The sequence below is a fragment of the Daktulosphaira vitifoliae genome, unplaced genomic scaffold (genome assembly GCF_025091365.1).
Source record: "Daktulosphaira vitifoliae isolate Bord-2020 unplaced genomic scaffold, ASM2509136v1 Scaffold_2, whole genome shotgun sequence".
Taxonomy (NCBI): domain Eukaryota; kingdom Metazoa; phylum Arthropoda; class Insecta; order Hemiptera; family Phylloxeridae; genus Daktulosphaira; species Daktulosphaira vitifoliae.
Genome location: NW_026099573.1, coordinates 42,044,091 through 42,063,530, shown reverse-complemented (window position 1 = coordinate 42,063,530; position 19,440 = coordinate 42,044,091). Strand labels below are relative to the sequence as shown.

Genomic DNA, 19,440 nt, shown 5'->3' with positions numbered 1-19,440 from the left:
GTGACACGGCACCGCCTTTTGCTCTAGGCTGGCGCTCACCCGTGTCTCTCTCGATATCAGCCGTCCAGCTATTAATATGACAATCGGTTGTCATCGGTCGTCTCCCCGCCCTTGACACTGAGATAAGGCCGCCGCCGAATATGGATTACCGATATTGCTTTCTGTTCGGTTTTCGACGTACACTGAGGTGGTGTATTTTTTTTGTCTGTTCGTTGTTTTCTTCCTTGCTGTTCGACGTAGATAGTGTTAACGAAAGCGACTACGGTTTATACAATAAGTTCTAGATATATATATATATATATATAACTTGTGCGTAATCGCACGCCGTCTTTGGACTACGCGTTAAGTGTGATAACTGTATATACATACTTATATATATATATATACTTGTGCATAATTGTGCGCCTCCTTTGGACTACGCGTTANTGACAGCAACATTCTAATTTAAATGTCAATTATGTAAAGAAAAACTAGTACTTTCATTGACACCTTAGTGTGCTAATTTATAAAATGCATTTTTTTAAACTTATATTATAGAGTATATTTTATAATCTTTTTATGATTTATTTTGTATATATTATAATCAGTTGTCCCTGTAAACGTAAATACTTTTATAATTGTTTGATGTACCGAACTATTCAAATATTTTTTTGTTTTTGTCCTGGCGAGGAAAAAAATCAACCTACGAGAATTTGTAAAGATACAATTTATATAGAAAATATTAAGGTCTATAATTTTTATTCTATACAATTTTTCGTTTTGAGCTTTTGTTGTTGAGATATTAGCCGAAAACTAAAAAACCACCCTATTCAGTGGATTTTCAACCCTCATTCGGCACCCGAAGGGGGTAAGTAAATCTTACGAAACTCAACAAAAATCATTATTATCTAAAAATAAACAAAATTAGGGGGTGCCGCACAATTTATTATAAAGTTGAAAAATAAGGACCAGCCTAATATATATATATTTTTTATAGATGCTTGATGTTTTTACCTATTATTCGGTATATTTTTTTTATAAATCTGACCCTTTAACTGCCTACTGGGGGGATTTAAAATAATAACTTCTTCAACTTAACTTTTAAAAGTGTTCCGGAAAGTCTGACACTTTTATATATATCTTAAATTAAAGATAATGTAATATACTTATCATGGAAAAAAAAATTTCGGACTTAAGATTGTCTTCACTGGTGAAAATGGCTACCGAATGATATTTTTGTATGGAAATTCTCGATTTTGTATTTTACATTTTTAACTTTATTATGCTATAACTTATTGAAAAGTGTATGGATCAATACAATTTTTTTATGAGAAATAATATTTATATCCCTTTTTCATTTGACATACTTTATCTTAATCAGGATATTAATAAGGAAATAGCAGATCATGTAGCTTTTGGAAAAATTTACTAATTTTTTAAAATTAAACACTATCTACAGATTTAAAAGTATTTTATGATATTGATTTTAATCACAGTCAGATATCATTATATATATATATAAAATTTTACAATGTTTAATATTAGTTAGTCATGAACGCTTTCAAATTTTAAGAGATTTATTTGAATGTGAATGTAGTTTTTATTTTGTTTAAACGTAAACATTTTTGTATCGTTCATATATTATAATAATAATTATCTATCATTTTCTAGTTGAGTTTTAAATAAGAATAAATATCTAAAATTTAAAAATCAATTGTTTCAATAATTTTTTTACGTGTTTTACGATATTAAATATATATAAAAAAAAAAATCCAGCATAGTGGAGACATTGCATAGTTGGGTCCAGTATAGATTTAATCTGACAGTGATTAAAATCACTATCACAAGAAACGCTTCGATACAAAATCTGTAGATAGTGTTTAATTTTAAAAATTGATGGATAATTACAAAAGCAACATCAACTTCTATTAAAATAAAATACAAAACCCATAATTTTAATACAAAAATAGCATATTTTTGAATACAGTAGCCATTTGCGTATAGAAGATAAGTTGTCGGGAAAATTTTTTTTTTTTTGTTTTATAGTACATAAAATAAGCTTTAATTTGATATATGTTTGAATGACGCAGTATTTCCGGATCATTTTTAAAAATTAAGTTGAAAAAGTTAATTTTTGTAAAAAGTTACTATTTTAAATCTCCTTGTGAGCAGAATAAGTGTTAGATTTTCAAAAAAAATGATATCAAACGAAAGGGAAATATCTAAGGTTTTAGTATAAAAATGTTGATTTGTTGAATTTTGAAAAAGTTATGGAAGTTTTAAGAAAAAAAAGTGAAAAAAATGACAAAATTTACCGATTTTTAAATTTGTAATTTTTTTGGATATTTTCCCCATTTGCAGGGAACGAGGGAATTTTTTTCAATTTTTAAGGGTAATGTCTTCAACTAGATACGATTTGTGATCTTTTGACGTATTGTTGAAAGAAATCGGTCCAGTGAGAGCTGAGAAAAAGTGGCAACAGACATAAAAAAAAAAAAAAACACATCATAGTAAAACCAATACCTTCTCAGCTTCGCATCGAAGCTAAAAAGAAATTAAAGACATTTAAATTTAAACATTTTTGAGTAATAATAACTGGTGAAAAATATTTAACTAAAATAATAACATAAGTACACTTATATAAACCTAGATGTTTTCCTTAAAATTTTACCCTCCTTTCTAATAAAAAATTAATGTATTCAACTTTTTTTATACATTAACTGTATTAATGAGTTATGTCAACTTGCTTCATTGAAAAAACATTTCCCTCTCCAAACCAAGATGACGAATTCTATTTCTTTTTATAATTACACAATATACAAATTTTTAATTATTATTAAGCTTATTACCTATTGTTCTTAATATTTCAAGAAATACTTTTAACAAATTTTAAAACTATCAAGTTATTATATTTTTTCAGAGAATTAAATCAAGGAAAATAATGTCAACTTGCTAATCCAGCTTTTAAAAATAAGAACACCAATTTAAATAATAAATGTTGGTTTATATTATAACTAATAATTTAGAATTTAAATACTTGAATGTCCTCGGGTTTAACTACGCTCACGTAAAAAAATGGACCAATCCATGTACCAACTGGTTCATAATCATAATTGACTGCGTTTTGTTCAATTTTTTGTACCGTCCCTACTCATCAATTTATTAAAAATAATAACATTAACATTATGAGCTTAAAATATCTAATACTAAAATAATTATTACCTTCGTATGTAGGGGTATACATTGAAGCTGTGCCAATGAAAGGATAGGATATAGGTCCTGGCAATTTAGAAGCCAAGTTACAAAAGCGTTTGTTTTTCCATCGCCAATGAAACCAAATTGATAACATAATAATAGATACAGAGTAAATTACCATCTCCATATTCAATTAAGATAAGAGAGAGCTATTATATCAGTTTAAAAAAACAATAATTATTTATCATACTCTAATGAAAAAATACAAAATTCAAGGTGGTTTTTAATTGATATTAGTCACTTGATAACTTATAACATAATAATTATACTTAGTAAATTCCTCTTTAATTTTTTAGTTTTCTATATTTCTTGATTTATCAATTATTAAGTATTATTTTAATTTATCCCTTATACCAAATAAGGGTGTCAACTTTATTTTCTCAGTTTTCACCGAACCGATTTCTTTCAAATATACGTCAAAAGATCACAAATCGTATCTAGTCGAGGACATTACCCTTAAAAAATGAAAAAATTTCCCTCGTTCCCCGTAAATGAAGTGTATCTCCAAAAAAAAAAGTACAAATTTAAAAATTGTTAATTTTTTCAATTTTTTTCTTAAAATTACCATGAATTTTTAAAAATGACCAAATTAATATAATTTTTTTTTATGATGCATGATGTCTTAACCTATCATTTGGTATATTTTTTTCATAAATTTAACCCTTTACCAGGCCACAGGGGATGATTTAAAATGACAACTTTTTCACAACAAAATATCTTTTTCAACTTAACTTTTGAAAGTGTTCCGGAAAGTCTGACACTTTTATATATATCTTAAATTAAAGATAATGTAATGTACTTTATTATGGAAAATAAAATTTCGGACTTTATTTTGTCTTCGCGGTGAAAATAGTTACCAAATGCTATTTTTGTGTAAAAATTCTCGATTTTATATTTTACATTTTTAACTTTATAATGCTATAACTTATTGAAAAGTGTATGGATCAATAAAATTTTTTTATGAGAAATAATATTTGTATCCCTCTTTCATTCGGCATATTTTATTTAAAATAACACCATTTCCCTTTATATATATATATTCATATATTACACTTATAAATCATAAAACTTTTAATCAGGATATAAATAAGGTAATAGGAGATCATGTAGCTTTTGGAGTAATCCACAAATTTTTTTTAATTAAACACTATCTACAAATTTGCATGGAAGAGTCTTTTATGATAGTGATTTTAATTACTGCAAGATATCTTTATACTTGACCCAAATATGCTATGTCACCATTGTGCCGCGACTCCCGTGTGTTGGGGTTTTTTTTTAATGGTCATATATATATATATAACTAGTTTGTAAAATAAATTGTTTATCGTGGCTTAAATAAGCATTAGTGATGAGCGATTTTCAAAAGTCATCGATTTAAAATGAAATAAAAATATCTGTTGAATTAAAAATTAATTAATTTTTCGATTTAAATAGATTTTTAATTTTAATATTTTTTAATTTATAATTTAAGTTTAATTTATAAATGTTATTTATTAATTTTAATTAATAAGCCAATAGTTAATAGAACAATCAACTAGATAGCACATTTGAACCCTGGAAAATACTAAAATAAAATAAATTTATTTACGTTTGCATGATAAATTTCATATTTATAGATGGTTAATTAGTGATATTACTAAATAACTTTGGTATAGCCTTTGACATAAGACATAAAGCAAATCGATAGTTTTTAAGTACATAATTTTAATAACAAAAAAAAAAGTATTTTAAATATTAATAGTTTAATCACGAAACAAAATTGTACAGCAAACGAAATAAACGCGGTGATAACACCGATTAAGTGTGCACTTCTTTTTTGCGTTGCCAAACGTTTCATGAGATTTCGAAAATGGACCTGAGAGAGTGCCGAATGTAAATTCTTTTATTTTATTTTTATTAAAAAAATATCGACTAAATCGAACTAAAAACGAATCGATTCATCAATAAAATGCCTAGTCAGAATCGATTTTTACACAATTTTCTCTCAGTCACACATCTCGTTATCAACCTAAATGAAAGTGTATCGGGGTCTAAATAATAAGCGCATGGTGGCCTAGTGGTAAGGTTTATCTCCACGACGCTTTAGGTCGCGGGTTCTAATTCTGTATCGTGTCTCTTTTTTTCACACGATTTCTGGTACGCTTTCTGTAACCGGCCGTTGAATAAACGCAGCGCCCGATGGTAAGTACACGCGTGGGTTCGTTAACGTTTGTTATTTTATTTTGTCTTAAGTCAGGCTATGTCAAAGAAAATAAATAAGGTGAGTGGGCTATATGAATAAATGTACAATGAATTTTACAATACATAATTATAACAATTAAATGTATTATACATGAATCATAAAATCTTATATACACCAATGTGTATAGAGGGGACACTTAATAGTAATGCCACAATGATGCTGATATAAACAAATAATAAATTATAAATGTGAGCAAGTCTTAAAAAGAAGATGAACAAGCATTGTACTTATCGGCTGATTGAAATGGCTGATGACAATGTTGAATATTGAAAGGATCAATTGAAGTCGAATGCAAGTAGCTGACCAACATGTATTATACTGTACTCAGTACTCGGTACTGTGATGCATCTCAAAAATATATAGACCCAACAGCGATATACTTAACGCACAAGGGTGCGACAATCGCAAAGGTGATATTTTAATTTTACAACAAAACGAACAAAAAACTGCTTGCTCGCAAGCACCATAGCTTATAGCTAAAAAACGCTAAGAATGCGGCGGCAATGTAGACATAGAGAGAAGACCGACAACAACTCGGTGTAGCACAACGATAGCATAAGTAATTACAACACACAATTTCTCGACAGCACATTCGACCGATGTGTAACCAACAGCCGTGTTAATTTTAAAATCGATGAATTGATCGAGAAAAATCAATTTCCCATCACTAATAAGCGCCAATAATCTGATTAAATAAAAATGATAGCAACTATTCGCGTAATAAATTTGTTTATTAGTTAATTATTATTGTTGGACTTGATTTAATAATTATAAATATTGCCGTTTCCTTTGACAGTTAATGTTTAAGTAGATTTCCATAATCAATAAACCATAACATCTGCTAATTAATAAATACTTATATATATTATTTCGTAAAATGTAACCAAAATAAGTATTTCAAATTTCGATAATAATGGTTTTTATAAAATAAAATGTGTCAATTATATCACTATAATCACAGAACCAATCTAATGAAATTGATCTTCAATTTTGAACATCACAAAAAAATATTGAATTTATATGGATCCCATATCACACCTGTATCAAACATAATAAAACAGTTGAATAACTAGCCAATGAAGCGCACTTTTATATAAAGATATAATCTAAAAAATGCACATTGACTCTGTCACAAGACAAACATGAGAATTACAAATTCAACTCAGCAAAATGAGAACGTGGTATAGTAAGGACAAGTATAAATAAATCTGACAGTGATCAAAATCACTACCATAAAAAATACTTCAATGCAAATCTGTAGGTAGTATTTAATTTTTAGAAGAAATGTTTGAATTATTCCAAAAACATCACGAACTTCTATTCTCTTAATTATATCCTGATTACAAGTTTTATGACTTAGAAGTATAATACATAAATAAATACTTTTTATAGTAATTAAATTTAGTATGAAATTGTTATTGAATAATTTATTATTGTTAATTTACGGAGAAATAATAAAAAGTTATAAAATTAAAGTCATAAAGTTGTTTTATACAGAGTCATTCTTATAATATTATCCATTCGATTTCTCTTAAAATAATAATTATATTAAGTACATTTTATTGATATGTTTTTATTAAATACATTATTCGATTTATTAATAGTTGAGTTTTCTTTAATTTATTTCTTAGATCTAATAAGGATGTAAACTTTATTTTTTTTTAATGGTCACATACATATTTAATTAACTAATAAAATAAAAACGGTAGCACAGTGGGGTTGAGGTACAGTGAAGACGAGGCATAGATGGGACGAGTATAGATGATATCTGACAGTGATTAAAATCTGTAGATAGTGTTTAATTCTAAGAAATTGGTGGATGATTAAAAAAGGAACATCAACTCTTATTTCTTTAATTATATCCTGATTAGTAGTTCTTTTACTTTAAAATATAATATATGAATAAATACTAATTATAGTTATTAAATTTAGTATGAAATTGATATTCAGTAATTTAATATTGTAATTTATACGGAAAAAGTATAAAAATAATAAAGAAGTTATATTTTGCTTTACTTTTACAAAAATTTAAAGGGCTTGATGCAATACTTTTCAATAAAAACTGTTTGTTACTATAAATAAATGCACTGCACTACAAGGAACTTCCATCAGAAACAAAAATATACTACTCCAAATCAACTTTTCGCGATGTTTTCAAATGTGCAATTAGACTTTTTCTATCACTTCTAATTTTTTATATTATTACTAATTACATATATTATTATTATTACTAATAACATAATAATTAAAAGAAAAAGAAAATTGTGTTTCAAATTATTACTGATTTTCATTTTTAACCTATTTTTTGGTTCTTAAAAAGTTGCTGAAAAATTTTTGATAAAGTTTAGTGAAAGTTTATGCAGTCAGGAAATTTTATAATTACTATTTATAATAAATTTATCAGAAAATCTCAATATTTTTTTGCATTTTTATCGTAATAGATAACTTAAATTAACGTAATAGTAATCATTTCCTAATAAGTTTTGGTGTTTAAAAAGATTCTACAATTGAAATATCCAGAACTGAATTAATTTTAATCATTTACTTTAATTAGAAAAATAAAAGTTATCATTTTGAATCCCTCTTGTGGGTAGGTAAAGGGTTAGTTTTATAAAAAAAAAACCAAATGATAGGTAAAGACATGCATTTATATAAAAAATAAATTATACTGATTTGGTAATTTTTGATAAAGTAATGACAGTTAACAAAGTTATAAGGTTTTTACACTGGACTACAAGGAACTTCCATCAGAAACAAAAATATACTATTCTAAATCAACTTTTCGCGATGTTTCAAATGTGCAATTAGACTTTTTCTATCACTTCTAAATTTTAATATTATTACTTATTATTAAAAAATAAGTATTTACTTATAAAAAAAAAATAATTGAGAACAAAAAAAAAATTGTTTTAAATTAATACTGATTTTGATTATTAATATGTTAAGAATAGGGAAAATGACATATTTAACCTATTATTTAATCCTTTAAATTTAATTTTTGTGAATGTTTATAATAAAAAAAAATTTATTTATTTTACCATAACTTTTAACTCAATTGGCAAGTTTTAAATTAACATCCTTAATTAGAAAATTTTATGAAAATTAAAAAAATGTATCGTTAAGATTAATATGCAGTCAAGAAATTTTATAATTACTATTTATAGGAAATTTATCAGAAAATCTCAATATTTTTTTTGCATTTTTATCATAATAGATAACTTAGATTGAAGTAATAGTAATCATTTCCTAATAACTTTTGGTGTTTAAAAAGATCCTGCAATTGAAATATTCAGAACTTAATTAATTTTAATGATTTACTTTAACTAAATGAACCAATCAAAACAAAGTTGTTAAAAATATTTACTCAATTGAGCATATTATAAAATTTGATTATAATTGTAAAAATTCATTGTTAATTCAGGAGAAACAAACAATCATTTTATTTAGAAATGATAAAATTGTCAGGTATTTTATAATAAAATACAAAACACACAATTTTAACACAAAAATATCATATTTTTGAATACAGTGGCCATTTTTACCATGAAGACAAATCCAGAGATCAAATTTTTTTTTTCAAATTAAAATATATTACATAAGGTTTAATTTAAAATATATATATATAAGTGTCAGTATTTCTGGAACACTTTCAAAAATTTTATTGAAAATGTCCTAGTTTCAATACGCATGTTTAAAGTTTCGACCCCACTTGTATAAAGGGGTATGATCCGATTTATAAAAAAAGTGTGTCAGATGAAAGAGGTATATAAAAATTTATTATAAAGAATAATAATATTGATCCATACTATTTTCCAAAAGTTATAGCAATATAAATTTAATAATATAAAATATAAAATCGAGAATTTTTTCACGGCAATCGTACGTTTTTCTATAACTTTGATGTCCGTTTTCACCACAAAGACAAGTGATTTCACCCATTTACGGGGAACGAGGGAATTTTTTCAAATTTTGAGGGTAATGTCTTCGACTAGATACGATTTGTGATCTTTTGACATATTTTTCATTAAAATCGGTCCAGCGAGAGCTGAGATTGAGCGTTCACAGACACAAAAAATAAAAAAAATTTTAAAATAAAAAAAAAAACACACCATAGTAAAATAAATACCTTCTCAGTTTCGCATCGAAGCTAAAAATGATCTAATTAAGAAACTTTCTAAAAAAAAATTGTACTTCAGTAGTTACTATAATTTATAATATAGGGTGGTGAATAAGCGCGGCAGAGTAATACATAAAAATAACAAAATACACGTTAGACCTAACTCAATATTTTTAAAAATGTTAACTTTCGGTTATATATTTTTTAAAATATTAACTTCCGGTTATGATGTGTCAAAAGTTGTTATGACCAGTCATTTTTTTAATTAAATTATTTTTTATTATAAACTAGTTATATATATATATGTGTGTGTTGTAATTAAAAAAAAATTAAGTTCACACCCTTATATGATATAAGTGGTATAACTATCAAATCATATAAAACTAAAAAATTGACACGGCCCTGCTCTAGACTGGCACTCACTGGTGTCTCTCTATATATCAGCTGTCCGCCTATCAATAAGACAATCAGTGGTCATCGTTCATATCCCCGTCCTTGACATCGCGACAATGCCTTCACCGACTGTGTATTGCTAATTATGCGTCTGTTTCGTTCCGACGATCAACTGAACTCGTTACGCTCGATGACTGCCCGTTTTTCTCAACGCCCTTGTTCGTTGCCTAGACGCTTTATTAATATACTAATCGATTGTGATTCATCGATTGTGACGGAGTGATTCTTTAAACACTAATCAACAATTTAAGTGGGAGTTATAGTAATCATATGGTTCCTATAATTCCATATAAATTGCTGGCTAGCGTTAAAAGAATCACTCTGTATATACAAATAATTGTAAACTTTATTAGTTTCGTTGTCCATGGTTGTAGTTATATACACATTATTAACGCAAAACTGTGTTGGCTACATTATTCGCCTTTTTTATACTTGTGCCCAACCGCACTATTTGTGGTTTACTTGTTATTTTGTAAGGAAAACATTCCTTACAAACAACTTATGTTTTTTTAATTTATTAAAAATGTACAGAAAATATAAAAATAAAGTCCAAGATTGAGTAATTTTAATAAAAATTTGGTAAAAAATATCTTATGAATATTCAATAGTAAATTATCTGTAGAATTTTAATTTTTTGAAAATCTAAATTTTTGTATCAAACATTACAATATGTATATGAGAAAAAGACTGAAGCAAACTAAATCTTTTCACGCTAAATATTAGTTATAAGTATATAACTTTTTTTCAAAGGCAACCAAGGCCTTTATTTAGTTCAGTTGATAAGATCTTTGATATGACAATTGTTGGTTTTCCGGTATACCGATATCGACAAATTTTTAATTAGTATACATCATTAGAAACTCCAACTTATAATCTAATGATAATTTAAAATAGGAATTAACTTATTTTTTTTATACTTCAAGTTACAGTATATGGTAAAATATATTTTATATAGTTTTAATTTCTCCGTAACGCAGTAGTTTATGTAATTCTTAGCTATATCAATTTTAACATTATAAAATTCACATATTTTGTAAAATAATAATAGTTATGTTTAATTTTTAAGTACATCGATTATTATTATAATCAAAGTTATGGTTTTATTTTAATCATTAAATCGTGTTAGATCATTTCAATGTGTGATATGATATGCCATTGTTGTTAACTATTTTGCTTAACATCTTAAACTAAATAGAATTAATTGTATGATTTTTATAGTTTTTTTTTAATAAATTAAATTTATTAAGTGAAAAATAGTTACATTACCATTTTTTTCATATTTACTACTAAAATCAATTAAGTAAAACAATTTCATTAAATAATAATAAGTGTTCTTGTCTTTAAATCTATTAATAAATTAGTATAACACCTGCTGATCATTTGATTAGTTTTGCATACAAATTTTCATAGATTTTCATAGAATTAAACATCATACAAATAATGAAGATTACATTTCACCTTTGTTAAACTTAATAAACTTTTACTTAGATTGATCAGTTCTTTTTGTAAAGATAATAACTATATTGCATATACTTCACTGTTCAATTAGGATTTCTTACTAGTATAAATATTAGTCAAAATATGTTTGATTCGGTGATAATTATATTTTGCTCATTTTTTGTTTGTAAATAATTAATTATTTATTTATAAATTTTACATGAGAATTACGAAAATTGAAAAAAATTACAAAATACAGTTGTATTAAAGTGTTCAAATAATCTATTTAAAAAATAAAATTATGAAAAAATACTAGAGTAATGAGAATTGTATAAAAAAAATATCACAAATACAAATTATTCAACTTTTCTAATACCAAATTAATCTTACGAGTGATATTAAAAAATTAGTTACTAAAGTAAATTTAATATTATATTACAACTAATATATTCTAAAATCAACAACATTTTTCTGAAAAAGAAAGAGGACCAGCCAAATAAAATATCAATATTTTATATTACTCAAAAAAAAAAAAAAATTAATCCGTTCAAACAAATTCTCTTTCAAATTTTCTTCAAAAATATAACATTTTTCTGATGATTAAACGTTTTAAAACTAATTTTTAGTTTTAAACAGGCACCTACTTAGTAAAACATTGCTAATTGGGTGATTGATAATTATGTAAGGTAATTTTAAGTAAATATGAACCAATAAAACTTATAATGCAACAGAAATATCAAAAAACCTGTTTTTACTAGTTAGTATTACTACACGAATTTTATATTGTATAATATACATATTGTAATGTTTGATACAAAAATTTAAATTATCATAAAAATTAAAACTTTACAGATAATTTACTACTGAAAATTCATAAAATATTTTTTACCAAAATTATTTTTTAAAACTACTCAATAAAATGGTTCTTGAAATTTTTTTATATATATATATATTTTTTAATAAATTAAAAAAAGTTATAAAAAAGTAAATTAAAATAAAATATTAATGGATTCAAAAGTTATTAAATTTGACATATCTTTGTTTCACCCTCCTGTATATATATATATATAAATTGTTGATAATTTTTTAAAAATTAGTCCAAATGTTGCTATGAACCAGTCATTTTCTTAATTATATCATTATATATAAAATAACATAGTAAATAATGTATATTTCCAATTGAAAAATAATGTTGACACCCTTATAAGGTAATAAGGATGAATTAAAAAATGTATTATATTATTTTCTATTTTATAAGCTAGATTTATGTATGTTACTATTTAAAATTATACACCACTTTAAATTATATGCATCGACGTTAAAAAGTAATTATTTACTGATAAATCAATATTTATATGTAACTAAATAAAAGCAAATTTTTTTTTCAATAATTTATTTATTTTGATAGTAATGGGAGTTTTTTTATGACATTACATATATATAATAAAGAATTAAGTAAGATTTTAACATGACTAAATATCATAATTTTAATATAATCGAAACTGAACACTATACCGAAACTATTTTGCAGTATTTTTTAAAATGATACTATTATAATTAAATTTAAATAACAAGTGATGTATTTCATATAAAAAAAATTATATATTATTATGAGCAGTAATACATAATACAATTAATTTTCTGAATCATATTAAATTTGTATTTTTAATAATCTTCATAATTTTTTATGAATTTATGTATATGTTTATACACTAATATTTTTATAAATCTTATACTTGCCGAAACAATGAAGTATTAATGTATGTATTATTCTAGTGTTGAAATTAAATACTAATTTATTTTCGATGATAACTATTTAATAATAATATGAAAAGAAAAAATTAAAATGACAAGATGATTTAAATAAGTAGAAGTGTTGTTTAGTAGATTTTTAAATCAGACACGCATTATTATTATTACACTCATCCTTTAAATAATTTTTTTGCTGAACATCATCTTAATATGCTGTAACTTATTAGCCATAAATATATGTTAACATGAGTAATTGTGTAATTGGATAATAATATACAGATTTTAATTGAATATTTACATAGAACCCATCTGATTTTATATCTACAATATAATAAAACGTAATAGTAATTCTCATATTATACAGAGAGTAATATAATGAGGTACATTTGATCTTATAGTAAAAATAACGATCTTTATAATGTAATAGGAATTTATGTTGTATCTATAATATTGAATGTATAATACTAAATAATTTTGTTTATTAATAACAGAAAATGATAAATTTATTCTTATAGAATAAAATTTTTAAATCTCATAAATTTTTAATTAATGTTACTAATAATATCGCTTTTTTGCTAGTAGACGGTTCACTAAGAGTCTTTTATTAAAGTTAGATCAAAATAATGTTAAAAGACCATTTTCCTAAACATCACTAAACCAATTAGAATTAAACTACAGCTAGGTAGGTAAAGAAATTCTTGCAATAATAATATTAGGAATTAAAAAAATTCACTATTATTTATAAGATAATAAATTTTAGTCATTTAGTGATTGTAAACTTTTAAAAAGCATATGTGGTTCAAAAGAGGGTTTACCTCCGATAACTGCCAGTAGATTGCAAAGATATACGATTATACTTTCAGGGTATAATTTTGAAATAAATTTTATTAATTCTGAAAATAATGAAGCCCATATATTCTCTAGACTAACAATAGATAAAACTAATAAAGATTTAAAGAAATATCTTATTTAAATTTGGTGGTCGAATTAATGGTAATAAATGCTAAATCAGTTTAAATAGAAACAAACATAAAATACTAAGTATAGTTAATTACTACATCGTACATGGCTGACCAAAAGAAGTAGAAGAAAACATTCAAGTATACAAGAGTAAACGTGAATTACTCATTATATAACAAAATATAATATTACGAGGCACCGAACAGTCATACCAGAAAAACTTAGAAAATTATATTAGATGAGATACATTAAAATCATTTAGCAGTTGGAAATATGAAGTCTTTGGCTAGAGGATATGTATGATGACCAAAAATAGACAAAAATATAGAAGTTAATGCTTCAAAATGTTTAAATTGAGATATGAGCCATGCTAAATAAGGTAGGCGTTCATATTTAGAAATGGCCACAAGCACTATGGCAACGCTTACACACAGACATTCTAGGGCCATTTAAAGGTTACTTAATACTAGTTATTGAAAATCCTTACAATAAACGGATAGAAACATTTTCAATACCATCAAATGCGGCTAAATACACTATAGATAAAATTGGAAAATTATTTTCTAGATTTGGTTTATGTGAATACTTGGTTACTGATAACGGTCCTCCGTTTACTTTTGAGGAAGTTTAAGATTTTGTGAAAAATAATGGAATAAGTCATAGATATTCATCAACTTTCTATCCCTTATTGAATCTGTTAAAAGAGTTATCAGTCCAACACACGCTCATCTCTAGTTAGTAATACTGGATATGGTGCAATCCCTCTTGTACCACATCCAGAGAAATAGTTACTAAAATTAATGGAAAAAGTATATAAAACTAAGGAAAATCGGGTATGATTTGGAGCCTATGGAATCGATTCATTGAAATGACATCTTTTTAATCATTATATTAATGCTAAAGAATATTCATTGAAACAATTATTAATTTCTTTAATTTTATTCTTACAGTCCATAGTTTTAAATACTTGGTAATTAAACTGTTGGAAAATTATTAACATTAATTTAATGAAAATACATCCTATGGTATTTATTTTAAAGATATAATTCGTTGTAATAATTAACTCTAATCATAAATTTAACTTTTCTTGAAACATAAATATGATGAGTTGTAAGTATTGATTTTAAGCTATTATTATTAGGTCAGTTTTTAAAACAATTCCATTTTTTCATAAAAATTAAAATTTCTTTGCATTACTTTAAGAACTACTTTACTTAGTAATAAAGTAAAAATCCATCTTCTAGATTATTTTTTTGCGAGTTATAAAAACAAATGAATGGGTTATTTAAATTTAATAATTTTAATACTTTGCCATTTATTAAGTATATTTATTTTTAATGTAAAAAATTAATTAATATAAATGATAAATACAAATTACAAATATAAATAGCTGAATTCCTAATTAATAAGGAATAAAATTTACATAAATAAAATTTTATTTTAACATAGTTACATGTTCCATTGGTTTCCATCAAATTAACATTATATTGAAACATCAAATATAAATAAAAATAATAATAAACATATATAAGTATATATATATTAAAATGTAAAATCAATAAATCTTTAAAAATGTTTTAATCTTATAACTGTTTTTTCATCATTAAGATGATATAAACAAATTGGTGGACCTGAGAAATCATTAATATCTTTTAATACATAGAGATCATCAGTATCAACATTTGAAACAACAAAGCTTACAAAATGTTTATTATAAGATAGTACATTTAATGTTATACATAAAAAAAAAACTTTCTCATCAATGTTTTTACAATAAATCTCTTATTTGTAACTGAATCTATTTCATAGGATCTGGAAGTTGGAACTAATAAAACATTCATTAGATCTAAAACTAAAAGATTTCTGGTTTCTGTAAAAAAAATTAATAAATTATTATTTGATTAATTAAAAATTGTGAGAAATTGTTTTACCAACATCAGTTTCGTTTATTTCTATTAAACGTTTAAGTAATAATTTGCTGTTTCCATCCTTTATTTTATTTATCATTAATGAAATGATCTTAATAATAAATTGATCCCAATTAACAAATAATGAATATCCTTTTGAAGCATATATATATATATTCAAAATCAATATCAATCTAGAATTAAATTAATGAAAAAAGTAATTATGTAAATTAGTATCATTGAAATATAAACCTAATTATAACTAAGGCATACACACACACACATTTCTATAAATTTTAAAATCATAAAGTGCAGAATAAATAAAATTGTAATCCTGAGCATGTAAACATAAATATATTTTTCAATTACTATATTAATTGAAATATACATACAAAACTTCTTTTAAAAATACTTAAGAAATTTTAATGATTAAAATGCCAAGCTGTGACCAAATGACTGTTTGTACATAGGCCATTCTTCGAGAATATTATTAATGTTAATACTTGGAGACAACAGATATTCTCAACAAATTTCACAAGTCTCTTCCCATTTTATAATTACTTCATTTATAGACTCAATGTTAAACTGAAGCCATTTTTTTACTTTAATTAAAAATTCATTATCTACAAATAAACCCTATTATTTTACTAATTATTAGTAAAAATTACTATTATTAATTATTTACTTATAGTTGCCCTATGTAGTAAAGATGTTTGCTGTAAGTTACTATCATCAAAACTTTTTTTTACTTTTTTTATGGGAGACCACAATTTGTGTTTGCGTAATATTATTAATGTATTATGATATTTTTGGTACAATATTCACTTTGGTTTTTATGCAGGCACGCTAATGAAGTATGTTTCCTATAAGACAATTATACTGATATATTTAAAATTGTACCGATAATTACTAAAACGTCACACGTCTAAAAGATATAAAAATAAATATGTGTACTTACCGATAAATATATTGAAGAAGCAATCACCTTTTAACTCTCCTAGTACATCTAGTAGAGCTGATTCGTGTAAAAATTCTTCGGAAAATTCATTATTTTCAATGACGACAGAATTTAAAATTATTTTTTCCATTTAGTTATAAAAACAATCAGTAGACACTATACATTAACAAAAACGACGCCAAGTGTAGAATAATGTTGCGTATTGTCACCGTTATCTAATAGCACAATAATAACAGTTCCCAGCCAGTATACAGCTCATATGACTCTTGAAGGAATCAGATCGTCCATAACATCATTCAGAACTCAAACACCAGAGAAAGTATTATTTTGTATCCCTTAGCTCTTAAGGCCATAATATCATTATAATATATAAGTTAATAATTTAAAGGTCCTGTAGTTTATTTTAGGTTAAGTATTATTATTGGTTCATGTGATCTTTGTGTTGAAAGGTTACAATTATCATAAAAAAAATCGAATTAATTGGCCACAACGGAAAAACTTTTTAACTTTTCATAGCGCACTGAAAAATACAAAATGAGGGTACCACCCACTGGTCGAACCATTGTACTATCGGATCGCAGTAGTATGAAAAAAAAAAAATTAAATATTGTACATTGAAGACAATTTGTATAAAAAAATAGAAAAGAAATAAAAGTCGTTCAATTTTAAAACCATTATTAAATTAAATTACTGCTAATAATAAGAAATAAAAGGTAAAGGTTTTTTATAGTTGAACAGGCCATAATAATACTAAATGCTGAAATAATCAGACTTAAAATTAACTAAAGTTGTATTTGATGTTCGCTGAGTCGTTGATAGTTGATGTACACCAAAACCTTGTGACAGTTGTCACATAACCGTGATGATCAGGGATGACCTTATACAAGACCGTTGCCCGTATCTTATAAACTAGGAGGAGTTGATTTTTGAAAGAAAAAAAGTACAAAAATACACGAGTCTATTGAAGATGGAACACGCAAAAAATTAAAATGATAGTTAAGTTAAATGAAAGGGACTTTATTAAAAAAAACAAAAACAAAATAATTATGATAATATGAGCCAAAAAACCGAACGGTCAAAAAACCTCTTTTACAAATTAAAGAGACACAAAGAAGAGAAAAAAAAAATCAGATATTAATAAAACAGATTTAAACTTACACTTTTATTATTAGAGAATACGATGAACGTCTTCGGGTACTCACCGGCTATTAAGCACAGTATTACCGCTAAGCACGGCGGGTATATGCCTCAAATAAGCGACTGATTTTAAGCAGTTAGACTTAGCTTGTAAGACGTTGGGACACCCCGGAATAAATTGCACTACGATACCACATTGTACCAATAGTATATATCACCCCATGTAATATAATATTTTTAAATCACAAAAATATATATACAATATGACAGGTGGTAATGTAACACAACTGCCATGTTGAGGGATCAACAAAATAAATTTAACAAAAAAATTCGCCATACATATTTATGGCACAGCGCGCTAAAAAACATAACCAGGCTCAAAACATTTAAAAAAAATATACATTACCAGGACCGAAGGGCTAAAGAGTAAGATGCAGGTTCAGCCATAAAATTAAAAAAAAATATATTTAACATAGCGGACACTCACAAAAAAAAAAAATTTTAAAACACAATTGGTTGCAGCTCACACAACTCAAAAAAAAAAAACACACCGCTACGGACGCAAAAGAGTACAAACAGTTCCGACTATAGCTATTCCACGACAAAACGTCAGTCGTTTGATCCAGCGATCCGATGGCGATATTCGGCTAGCCTTTAGAGTAGGTGGTGAGTAGTACAAATGACGTTCAAGATAGGAAAGGAGCGGGTTAAGTGTACACACAAATGCTGTCAATGAACCGGTACGAAGTAGTACACAGCTGACTATCTCGCACGCGCACAAACAAATCACAACACTTTATCGTGACTATTTGAATGATAAACGCCGTCGCAACACGTATTCGGCTCAACTAAATTAATTTGGGATACACAAAAATATATATACAAATATACTAAATGGAAGAGGTACCTTTTGTCACGTTACACTGTGTAAGCTATTGACGCCAAACGTTAGTTAAGGAATGTCGTAGCGCATCAATCCCCAGAGTACTGGACAAGCTGAGAGTGAAGTTAAGATAATCAAAAATTTAACATGTTAACATCAACATCAACTTGCTTTTGAAATTTTCTCTCAAGTTTAAATCCTTTTAAACACACAGGTTAAATGAAACTCATTTCCACAGCGATAACACTTTCCATCGAGGTCTTTTGGTGTTGTTATTTTATTATTTTTGTATGTGTTCTTTTGTGACCACTGGATTTTGTTTACATTTGCCATTGTTGTACTTTGCATTTGATTTCTACC

The 19,440-nt window shown here is 25.5% G+C and overlaps 1 protein-coding gene across 5 annotated transcripts in view; it reads right to left on the bottom strand.

The window, feature by feature from the left end:
- The window catches only part of LOC126899353 (cytochrome P450 4C1-like), a 46,673-nt gene extending 29,006 nt beyond the window's left edge, over positions 1 to 17,667 (bottom strand). For 3 of the 5 annotated variants that reach the window (XM_050674216.1, XM_050674217.1, XM_050674215.1), the window contains exons 1-3: positions 13,224 to 13,390; positions 3,202 to 3,383; positions 3,017 to 3,126 (exon numbers count right to left, since the gene is read on the bottom strand). In XM_050674216.1, coding sequence (XP_050530173.1) covers positions 3,017 to 3,126; positions 3,202 to 3,361 — 270 coding nt within the window. In that variant the 5' untranslated portion in view covers positions 3,362 to 3,383; positions 13,224 to 13,390. Of the gene's footprint in view, positions 1 to 3,016; positions 3,127 to 3,201; positions 3,384 to 10,016; positions 10,202 to 13,223; positions 13,391 to 17,060 lie in introns of those variants that run through there. The other 2 variants (XM_050674219.1, XM_050674218.1) reach the window with 2 other exon arrangements.
- Positions 17,668 to 19,440: the final 1,773 nt, after the last annotated feature.